General features: G+C 30.0%; 2 protein-coding genes across 2 annotated transcripts in view; both read right to left on the bottom strand.

Moving 5' to 3' along the window:
- LOC143042232 (uncharacterized) overlaps window positions 1–12,350 on the bottom strand; it is an 85,243-nt gene that overhangs the window by 58,026 nt on the left and 14,867 nt on the right. The gene's annotated exons all lie outside the window — the stretch shown is intronic.
- LOC143042233 (uncharacterized) lies at window positions 1,873–8,036 on the bottom strand. Its single transcript, XM_076214494.1, has 6 exons — window positions 7,971–8,036; window positions 6,102–6,173; window positions 5,444–5,515; window positions 4,820–4,891; window positions 2,504–2,653; window positions 1,873–1,992 (listed from the first exon to the last, which is right to left on the bottom strand). The coding sequence occupies exons 3-6, from the start codon at window positions 5,494–5,496 to the stop codon at window positions 1,944–1,946; spliced, it is 324 nt and encodes a 107-aa protein (XP_076070609.1). The 5' UTR covers window positions 5,497–5,515; window positions 6,102–6,173; window positions 7,971–8,036; the 3' UTR covers window positions 1,873–1,943.

Here is a 12,350-nt window from a genome sequence, read left to right as displayed (position 1 = left end):
CAGTAAGACTTTCAAATATTGAGCAACTCAAATCCAACAATAACAAAAACAGGGATGATGGAAGATGATACGTAGGGAACTCGGTTATTATGTAATATAAGAACTATGTAACATTCAAATGTGTAGTGTATATCGTTATCAACCTGAACAAATCTAACTGTGTACATATTTAGGACACTAAGTTAATATCCCCCATGTCCACATTCAGATAGATAACACATTGTAAATCGAAATTACAAATAATCTAGGACCCCATTCGTTATCACCTTAGTTGGTTCAACAGAAAGTTCACATCTGGTTATTCATGGTTTTCATTAACAATTACATACGTGGTGACTGCTTTCAAAATACATAATACATAAGTATTCAAACTACATTGTGTGCTATAGAAGTGTCCTTAGAGACGGAGAAAACTAGTTCAATATATCTTTTGACTTTGTTTCAATGTTTTTTGTGTTCACGTTTTTAAATTAATTTGGAGACATGAAGGATTCGACCCAAGTACAGTGTTGATCCATTGTTTGCATAAGTGTATATAATTATGATCAGAGGTGGAATTTATTGACTTGGTTTTGTTTTTGTCGTCGAGCATATTTATGTTTCATTACGTTTTCAATATCGACTAAAACGTTTTGTGTTACGAAATCATCTAAATTACTGCAAGTTTGTATAATGTATTATATTAGTATTGTATTTCTATTCATCGTTTAGCGTAAATATGGGGAAAATGTTAACAAAGAATTTAAATGTTTTCATCATTTGATGGTTAAACACTAGTAATTTGTGAGACCCTTAATAGCTTACTATTCGTTGTGAGCTAATGCTCCGTTTTTGATGACCGTCAATTGACCTATAATGGTTTACTTTTACAGATAGTGACTAGGATTGATTGATGTTTCATTGGCACTCGTACCACATCTTATTTTATCTATATAAAATGCTGATTTATTGTGTCTTTGCTAACGTATATCTGACAGTGGCTTTATGTACTGGAAAGAAATAAAATACGTGTATTTAACAAATTGAATATTAATCAATTGTATAATTAAAAAAATGCCATAGTAATAACACAATTTGTTTCTTTATTTTGAACCCGAACAAAATAATATTTAATGAGAAAACATCATATTAGGTAAATAGATTTAATTTCACGTAAAAGAACATAAACAAACTTAATTATTATTTTTAACGATCTATGAAAATAGAAAATATAACATTATAGATCTTAAAACTTCAATTACGACACATTAAATTATTTTAAGATCTAAATTTATAAAAAAGGAATGCATACGAACAGTTATTAAGTTATGTAAAAAGGTATCAAATTAGAAATTGCATTTTTGTATATTTTTGTTTTGTAATATAAAGAAATATAACATGTCTTTTGTAAAATATTATTTGATAGCCATGATAAAAGCAACATAATCAAATATACGAGACATTACAAATAATTATGTTTAGTACAATCAATACTAGAAAATATACTTTAGTCATAAAAACGCAGCTTCAATCATTAATCAAGCATACATCAAACTCTAATACTACAACAATGCATTAGGTGATTAAACAAAAAGCTACGACAAACAACAAACACCAAACATAAAACATATAGTAACAACAAAATCAATTATGAATTGAAATAAAACGAAATTGTTATTTATAGAAGGTGAAATGTTTGTAATAGGTTTTACATATTGTTAGGAGATAAGATAAAACATTTGAAAAACAAAGTTTGAACGCACCATTATTTGAAACATGTTTATAGTTGTAAATTCGTTTTCCTAACTTGATATCTCGTATTGTGACATTATACTTTAAAACTATAATTTTCCATGTATACATAACTATTTTTAATAATAATAAAGGATTTTAACAAATGTTCTATATATTTACCAGTGCACTTGATGTCTTGTTTGTTCCTGCATATCACTTCTCCTGTATAGTTATAATAGCAATCGTTCTGGTTGCATACAATCGTCGAACATTGAGGTCCTGTATAGTTATATTTTGATGTAAGTTAGCTACTACGTTTGTATATTATATTATAACATGTAAATAGTTTATGTGTCGCTATCTTTTCCATATAAACTTGATAATGTTTGCATGTAGTTGTTACTATTACAAACAAAAGCAGATATGGCATACGTGTTTGAAGACATGTAAAAGCAGTTGTTTAAAGATATGTGTCTACCGAACACACATGTTGTTAGAATAGAACGTTGGACCAATAAATGTTATCTCATTCATACGCGTCATATGTATACACATAATTTAAGAGAACATTTGCCTGATTATTGCAAGAGAAGGGTTCGATTAAAACCGATTTACTTTTAACAATGATATCTGTCACTTAGACTTGTTTGAATTTGTTTTTAATTCTATACTAGGACACGCAATCCTAGTTGACATTTTCACTTTCAAATGTGTCGATTAATATAATATCTGGTTGTAAGTTATAAAATATGTTTGTTTAAAAATATACTTAAAAGTATCCATGATTTACCATTGCATTTGTCGAAAAAAACAGGAAGGCAAAGTTGTCAGAAGAGCATCGTTGTGATCAACACAGTTAATAGTGGACTCGTACTTTTCGACAACATTTAGCCAATTCAGGAACGGCTTTATGTTGCAGTCACAATATACGTCAAGATTACTGTCAAGAAAAGGTACAAGTTGTAGTATGTTCCATCAGTTAAAAAAATGGTTATTCATTCCTAGTAACTATACGCAACCTTCTTTTTTTTTTAAAAGCCAACGATGTTTTCGTTTTGTTTGGAGTTCTGTGCAAACTGTCACTTTTTTGTGATAGGTGCCTGTGTCTTTTTTATTTTATCATTTGAACATTATGTTTTCTGTCGCGAGACAGGAAAATATATGAACGGGCTAATCTGAAGGATACTTCGAAACAATGTTAGGACAAAAGACACGCTAGTTAAACAAACAAATCAGATCAGTAATTGATGGTATGGGGTAGATATTTTATACTGTTAAAAAGTTAGGATAACGTATAATAGTATGTCAGGTTATCAATGTTAGCTAGTATTTCTTGCGAGCATGTATTCGTTGATTGTGGAAACAAACGGTTTAACCAAACGCTGGATCCTAATTTGATGATTTAATGTTTTTGCCATTTTTAATACACCAACATCTTTTGATTTTTAAAAGTATATGATTTTTGTTTTTCTTTGAGAATATTTTATGCAATGTTGTTTTGTTACTGCATTTCTTTTTAGTTCTGTTTTGATCATCTATGCGTTCATATGAGTAATTAGTTTTGAAACATTTTTTTAAATTTTATTTCTATACGTTATTATTATATGTTATGTTTTATGATTGGTCATGCGTCTTTTTGTCTTTTTATTTCAGCCATGGCGATGTCATTTTCTCTACGATCTATGTACCGCTCGTCATTATATTATGAATAATCACGTTTGTCAGTTTAGGACGTATTTGATGATTCATGTTTCGTTTGTTTATTTGTTGTTTGTTTGTTTTTTTTTTTTTTTGTTTGTTATAAAGATTATTAATTCGTCTCACAGAAAATGATGATTTCGATAAACAAACGTCTTATTTTTTGCATCAACCAGGTTTGTTCCTCAAACTTTTAGGAATTTATGGTCCTCAACATGCTGAACGCACTTCATCTGCGTACTTTATTTGACCCTTTTAACTTTTTTTTCTATTGGAGCGTCACTGACGAGTCTTTTGTTGACAAAAAGCGCATCTGGCGCGAATAATGATGTCAATCCTAATATCTATTATTTATGCTGTGCCAGTTTGTATAAACATGTATGTATAAATAAAGGAAGATGTAGTATGATTACCAATACGACTCTCCAACAGACACCAAATGTCACAGAAATTATCAACTATAGATCAATGTACGACCTGCAACATTCAGCAAAGCCCATACCGCATAGTCAGTATAAAAGGCTCCGAAATGAAAATGTAAAACAATTCAAACGAGAAAACTAACGGCCTAAGGTATGTACAAAAAATGAAAGAAAAACAAATAATTATGTAAAACATATATAAACGAGAACCAATGAATAAACGGTTACTGTATAGGGACAAACATATACATACAGAATGTGACGGGGTTAAACATTTAGCGGGATTCCAACCCTCCCCATAACCTTGCACAGTGGTTTGACAATACATTATAAGAACGAACTATACAAATCAGTTGATACTAAACTCATCAGATGAATATAAATACATGTATTACAGATACAAGTTGACGAGGCCGGGTACTTGTACATCCTATCATTAAAAATACACTAAGAAGAGATCTATGAGTAATCGCAATTACTGACAACTAATAATAAATTCATGCATCTAAGACTAAATGTGTTGGTTTTTCTAGAGATTAAAAGTTTAACACAATGTTGACTACTCTACCCCAATTTTGAATTTCTTTTTCTATCATGTTTGTTATGTTCACATTATGCAGTCAATCTGATTGAAGTCGTGCGTCTGTCGTACGAATAAGAGGGTGAGCTAGCTATAAATCCAGGTAAAACCCACCTTAGTCTACATAGGAAAATCCTCGTATCAAGTCACGGATATGTAAAGTGTTTTTGCTCCATTCGGTTGATGTTTTTTAACGTTTGATTATGCGATTTACATCTACCATGAAGTTCGGTATTTTTGCTATGTTGATTTTTGTAGTTTGTAATCTTGGGTATTTTGTTTAACTCAGTGTTGACCTGAGCATAATGTTAAACTTCTATCGCCTCAAACTATAATGATGCTCATTGTTTTATTTGACCAAGAGTGATTATATACACATCATTTTTATTATATTATTTAAACTTACAGAACAGTTAAGTTTGTCATATCTTGAAACGTTTCTTCGTCAACAAATGATAATTTATTTCCAGGCATCAATCTGCATGTACAAATACATGTAATTTTATATATGTAGTGAACTGATATTGAAAACAATGTTTTATTAATACATTTACACTTTAATTTGAAGGAAACCTAAAATGAGGGTCATGCGTATCGAATATATCTACAGTGGACGTATGTATATACATATTTATATATTTGTATTCCTCAATTTATGTTGTCCTTAATAGAGACAGCTGTCACCTATCAAATACTGATTGATTGATTGTTGGTTGCTTAACGATCAATGTGTCAAATATTTCAAAACTGTTGAGGACGAATCAAATATTAAATATCAATTGACAATGTGTTTATATTCAGTTTAGAATGACAGATTTGTTTTTATCTAAAACAAATAGCAAAATTATATATTCGCAAAGGCAAAATTAAAATGTCAGTGCATTCTTGTGTGTGTTTCATATTCTGTGTTTCTTTTTCTTTTAGTATTAGAATTTATCACAATCTATTTTACTGTACTCGCTATGCATGCTATGCTTTATCAACTGTTCATATCTAACACACACATGTATACTATGTATCGTTAACTCACATTTCTTGTATATTGTCTAAGCCATTGAAATAATTCCTTTTCACATCATTCATTCTATTGGAGGCTAATTTTCTGTAAATATTTCAAATGTAAGTTATTTGTTTAAGATAATACGAATTATAAAGATTACGATGCGTTTGGCTCCATTGTTAGTTGGTCGGGAGAAGGTAGTTTTTTCATTAGCAATCCAGCATCCTCCCCCCCCCCCTCCGCCCAAAAAAAAACCCGATCGGTTAAGAAGAGGAAGCGTTTTACATGCACACAGAAGACAAAACAAATATTGAATTTAAAAACAATGCGTTATTATATTATTCTATCGTTTTCTTCATCATATGGGATTTTTGTTTATCAAAGAATAAATACTAAGGTCGCAATCACTCTATATAAGATTTGTCAGTCTTGTTGGAAACACGAGGAAATTTATTTTTACTTGATTACTTGGATGTTTTGACAAAACTATACCTACTTATTAGGCTATATTGGACTACTGTTTTTTAAGCGTAACGCACCACACACTTGTTTCATGATTGTTGTAAAGTGGGTTCACTAAATATTTCATCGTTTCATAGTCACTGTTCAGATGTTATTTCATTATTCTGTATTTTTTTTTATAATACTTTATAATTATCAACATAATTTAACGTGTCTACAAACTTACAAAACAACCAAGTTTGTTAAGTGGGAAAACGCATTTGGCTGTATAACTGCTATATTATTATAGTTTAAATCCCTGAAAGAATAAAAAAAACACGAACAAAATATTTTGCTTGTATGTCTGTGTTTCTTTATGTTTTTTATTTATCGCACTAAATTATAAAATAAATTGTATTTTGTCTTTTGATGTTTCAATGAAATAATTTGCTTAAAGAGTGTTTTGAGTGAAAACCATGTTACAGTATCTGCAATTTGATGTTGTACCATACTTTGCTAATTAAACATGCAACTGAACTTGAATCTAAAGGATAGAAGGCGGAGCATAGCTATGGTAAAACATATTTTTATGTTAATTCATGGCTGAAGCCCCACCCCATATCCGCCACTGAAATATTTTAACGATCTGACTTGAACATGCATTTGTTTTTCATTCTATAACAAACATCAATAAATCATTTAAAAACATAACACTCCTCACTTTTCAGTCAAGAAACCTTACTTCAAGTTAAATAGGATTTTTTACGACTTACTTCAGTTTGAAAAAAAAAAGCTGAAAGTCTCTGCCTTCAGTTTTGAAATTGTTCCTCTGCACACATTCTAATCGATTTCATTTAAAATATTGGGCGTTTTTGGGGGTCACTCCAGTAAAAGAAATAAATATTACCGAGCGAAGGAAGACACACACATTTTTGAACGACTTTATTCTAAATTTCACATTAACCGTAAATAACATGAAATTTTATTTTGCGATCAAATAGGGGGACGTAGACTTTCTACGCACATGGATCTGCCACTGTTTAGTGTTTGGCAAATGCGCTTATATAACTGACTTAAGGATGTACTTAGGTGAGGTTAGGTGAAAATTAATAAATTAAGAAGTGAAAATTGATACTATAAGCTGGTAGAGCATCAATTAAGGATTAAAATAAACTAAAAATATTGATAGATCATGGACCTCCTTTTCGAGATATTTGAGATTTAAAATGTGGCGGGAAAGGGCTGACTCGGACTTTTACCTTATATTTGCATTGGTATTATTTGGTCTCAAAACAAACGAAAGAAAATCAAGAATCTTCTAAAATTTTGGTAAATGACCATTCATGAGCTAATAAGTCTTATTTGAAAAAAATAAATGGGTGTTATGGGGCAAAATATTTTACATTGTATTGTATGGAAAAACACCAAGGAGTCGGAACATTTGACACAGATTCCAAAACCTCACCTAAGTACATCCTTAATTATAAAATTTATAACATAACTAATCAAAGCAATGTGTACGTAATCTTTAAATACTTGTATAAATTTAAACGGGTTTTTTTCAATGAACAACCTGAAATACAATATAATTTATTTTAACGATATCTTAAGAACTATGGATACAACCAAATTTACCGCTCTTAGAATACTGTTATATATCCGTTTTGTTGGTTTTCGAAAGTTTTATATAATTTTTAATTGAACAGCCAGCCATGCATACACGGGGCGCATCGATGATTTGCGCAAGCTTTCATCTGGTTGGATAAAACGATAGCGTAATCAATTTCTTATAATGATTCAAGCTGTCAATTAATTTATTTATATTACAAATTTTATATACCATGGAAACATCTCTTCTTAGTGGAGTTCTTGTTGTTTAGTCTTTAGTTTTGTATGTTGTGGTTTACTATTATTTGTCCATGGCGTTGTCAGAGTATTTCCGATTTGTGGTGTCTTTCGCCCCTCTTTTACAGTACCTCAATACTTGGATAGATGGATGTTTCTCCACAATATTCTGATAGAGATAATTGTTTTGTCTTAAGCAAACTGTGTACACTGATCAAATATGCTTGGTCACAAAATGAAATTACTATCTACAATCATTTCTTTTACTTACAGAGTGGACAAATTCGGTAAACCAACAAATGTTGTATTTTCAATAACTGATATAGAATTTCTACTCAGGTCCCTACAATAACCAATTATATATAAACTCGCAAGTGCTACCCTTTTTGATGTGACATTTCAAACGGAAATTACTTCTAACATCTTGTCGTAATAATGTATAAAAGCACTTATACATGTTTTTAGAAAAGAAAAATAATGTTTGGCGCGATAATGTATGTTTTATTTCAATTTTTTTTGTTTTTGGAAAGTATAAAACAAATCTCACCATTTTCCTACAACACCTATTTTATGAAAAGAACATAAAATTAAACTGCTGCTAAGCACCATTTGCCACCCAAATGCAATCTCTACATGCATATATATTTTACCATTCAATTCTTACATTTATGACAAATCTTAAGTGTATTATTGACACGCTTAATTTTATTAAAAACTTATTAACTTCTGAATGAATTCGTTGCCGAAGTTAGATAAATAATCAATGTGTGCTTGTGGTAGATCCTTGTGAGTTCTCTTAAAGACATGAAAATAAATAAGGATTTTGTTTTGAGCATTAGTAGGTAACTTATTAAAGTTCCTCATAAAATTTTACTCTTTGGTCGGGTTGCGGTATTTTTGACATATTTCCGTTTCCATTCTCGATTTGATATCAATTAAACACATTATCTCTCTCTCTTTCTCTTTTATTTGCTTACAATATTCTTAAGCTGGAAAGATTTTGGAAAGCATTTCCATCAATATCTGTAATATCATTTAAATACAGAGACCTGGAAAAAAAATACTCCATGTTTTAGTGATCGGTAAAAATATCATGCAGTTCTTTCATTTTTTTATTATAAAATATGTATTATAGTATGTTTACTGTCAAAATCACCTTGATATATGGGGCAATATGCGAAATTGTTTCTCCATAGGCCTAAATGGAATCGTTTTATTCTATTGCTGAGCCCATATCGTAAACTTGTATATGTGGTTAAATTTTCGTGGTACGAAGTGTGATTCATTTTTCCGTAAATTAGCAAACCCCGAGTATCCTTTTGCGATGCGGCTCCTCATGGTAAAAAATCCCATTTTAAACACAATAAGTGCTTTGAAAATTTAATACTTTGAACACATTTAATAGCTCCATAATTTTTACACATTTATTTTAAGTTCCCCTACTTTCTAAATTAACACAAATGGTTCAGCTCAGTCATTTGTTTATTATAGAAATGTGTCAAATATCACTACACAGAGATTTTTCGTTTACACGTGACTTTTGAGTTCCTCATTTCAAGGCGCATTAGGGATATTGTCCCATATGTATTATAATATACCACAATTGACTGTAAGAATAAGTGTTAAAGAAGTTGTTTTCTTCAGAAAAAAATATGAAGAAATCAGAAATCAAATAAAACGAATTACATTGTTAACAAAATTAGAGGTACACATTTAAACGACATAGCTACTGCTCCGAAGAATTGTACAATACATATGGGTTGTTAGAACAGGCATTAAAGCAACGGTTAAACTTGATAGAATACATGCGTCGACAAACTGGTCATTAAAAAAAACGATACGAAATAATTCTTTATAACTATTAAGAAATCAGCATTATATCTTTCATATTCAGCTGGTGTAATGCCATTCACATTTGTAATGACATAGTTTTATATAAACGTAAGGAATATTTAGTTTTATATTTAAAAAAAAAATACAAACAAGGAATACTTTTAGCTTGGACAAGGATTAATCAAAGTGTAATTATTAATCATATTATGTTTCCAGTAGTAGTGCTTACTAACACAAATGCAAATATACAGAATTTTCAACAAAAGTGATTAAGAAATTGATGTGTACGCTAATGCTGATTGTTTCTGCATGATATCTTACAAATAGTATAGGTTTGGCAGATCTTTAAATGCTCCACTTTCAATCCGTTGAACTTGACTCTGATACAAACTTCTACGTGGTATTCATAATGAAAATCATACAGTTAACACATTTTTTTTGAGTAAGTGTAGTTTTATCAAAATACAGGTAAGATATTAAAATAATATTGATAACAAAACAATGTCAGTATGGGCGGTTCCCTTTTTCTTATATTTATTTTGATCAATAATATTTATATACAACTATGATAACATGATGTAGCAACTTTACCTGACCATATCGGGAACTAGGTATTTAGTCGGATCTTAATAATTATCAAAGGTACCAGGACTAAAATTTAGTACGCCAGACGCGCGCCTCGTCTACACAAGACTCTTAACACGTACTTGTGATTTGGTTAAACCGGTTTTGATAAAAATATACGAAGAAATGTCGAAATGTTCAGGACTTAATTAAATCTATATTTCGGTAGGATGGTGCAAGCATACGATTTTTATTGCGTCTTACACTGTGAGAAGCTAATAATCTTTAACTACTTTATTCAAATATGGTGTAAAAACGTTAATTTTGAGCTATGAAAGTCAAGTGGCTGAGCATTTTTCTGAGGAAGTTTGAAAAAATTGCAAAGAAATAGTTTTACAGTGGGTTAGCTTTCATTAGTCTTCAATATCTATAGATTAACAACTTTTTCACTATCTATAAATTAACAACTTTTGGTTATATTTATAATTTAGAATCATCATTGAAGGTGGAGGACGATTGCACAGTTAATTAATTATATTGATGTGCCATTTGTATGCAAGAGTGACATTCCGTTGTATTATGTGCCAATTCGAAAAAGTTATGCGAGTATTCTCTCTCCTTAACAGGTTCATTATTTAATAATTAAGTTTAGGTTTCTGATATAATTTTGAATAATTACAAAATGTATCAATTCAATATATTTCAGTTTTTGTTATTGGTGTATCAAAAACATTGATGTACGTATATAATTTCATAAATTTGAAACGTTTTAAATGATTACATACAAATATAAAGAACCGTTCATCATTTTTGAAAAAGACTATGAACGAAAATCGAATTATTTATCTTCCCTTGATGATAGATTGATTGGGAAATGAACCAGCGTTATCTAATGGTAATCACAGAGAGGGACAAGCAAGCAATTTTTAATTTTAGCTTATTCAACGGTAAAACAATTTCCCACTATAAACAAAATATATTATACAAATATAAGGACTTTGTTAGCTAAATCTACAAATTTTATTAGATATTATGACTTTTTATTGCAATAGATTAATATGCTATAACATGCATATCAAAACTACAAAAAGAATTTAAAAAAATAGAGATTTATTAATCGGACATAACAGAAGTAAATATTATGTATTTCAAGTACAACATACTATAAGACGATAACATACATCGTGTTAAGACTTTCTAGTTCCACAAACGTGTCTGCTAACAGTGTTCCGATGTTGTTATAATGCAGATTGCTGTCAACAGATCAAGAAAAAACCTTTCATATTGCACATATTGAACAAGGATGGTTATTTCAGTTACTTTTTAACTCATGCGAATTATATGTTAGAACATTTCGGACGTCAGTTGCAAGGTTAAACAAGTAGTTTATATACATTTGCAATAAATTGTTGTTTATCAGAATAAGAAAATTAAGATAGGAAATAAAAATGTAGGAACTTGTAATGCGAGTCTACATGTATTAAAATATTTCACTCCCTGAAAAGGGATGTGTGCTTGCATTTTTAGTCTGTATACTAAATACTGAATATCTATATAAACATATTGAACAAATATGCTTACATATACGTAAGCTCCGACAGATTTCTGAAAGCATTCCCGTCAATTTGTGTTATCCTATTATTCCTCAGATATCTGAAAAAATATCCAAACAATGTCACTTAATAATTCATAATTGTTCTGGTGTGTCAATGGTTAGAGGGCTACACTAGGTGACTATAAATATTTTATATAGGTGCCCAAAAAAATATGGGATAAGATACCATATAGGGTTAGTTACCATATGGGGTTAGATAGGAAAACTTATTTAAAGCTAACAAGTTGTTATTGTTGGCATTTGTTGTTTGCATAGGGACAAATGGGAGTAGGGTCTAAATACTAATTATTAAAGACTTAGTCACTTTGATAGGCATTCATACCAAATATTAAGATAGTCGGTAAGATAAATGCGTTACACGGTATGCTAGGAACCTAATACGATATATATTAAGTCAGTAAAATCCATATGTAAAGTACCGCCCCATATATATCATAGTCGGTCACTGACATATCATGTAATTAATATTATATTATATTAGTTAAATATTTTATACAAATAAATGATGACTGTTGAAAACAAATGTTGATTGTTGAAAACGAATGTTGAATGTTGAAAAGTTTAAGAATTTGTTTTAATTATTTTTTTTACAGTCACTTGAATATAGGTGTTACTGTAAAATTCTACCTGTTGTCTAAC

Source organism: Mytilus galloprovincialis, chromosome 8, assembly GCF_965363235.1.
Source record: "Mytilus galloprovincialis chromosome 8, xbMytGall1.hap1.1, whole genome shotgun sequence".
Classification (NCBI taxonomy): Eukaryota; Metazoa; Mollusca; class Bivalvia; order Mytilida; family Mytilidae; genus Mytilus; species Mytilus galloprovincialis.
Note: the sequence above shows the minus strand (reverse complement) of the source record. Positions and strands in the feature narration are given on the sequence as shown.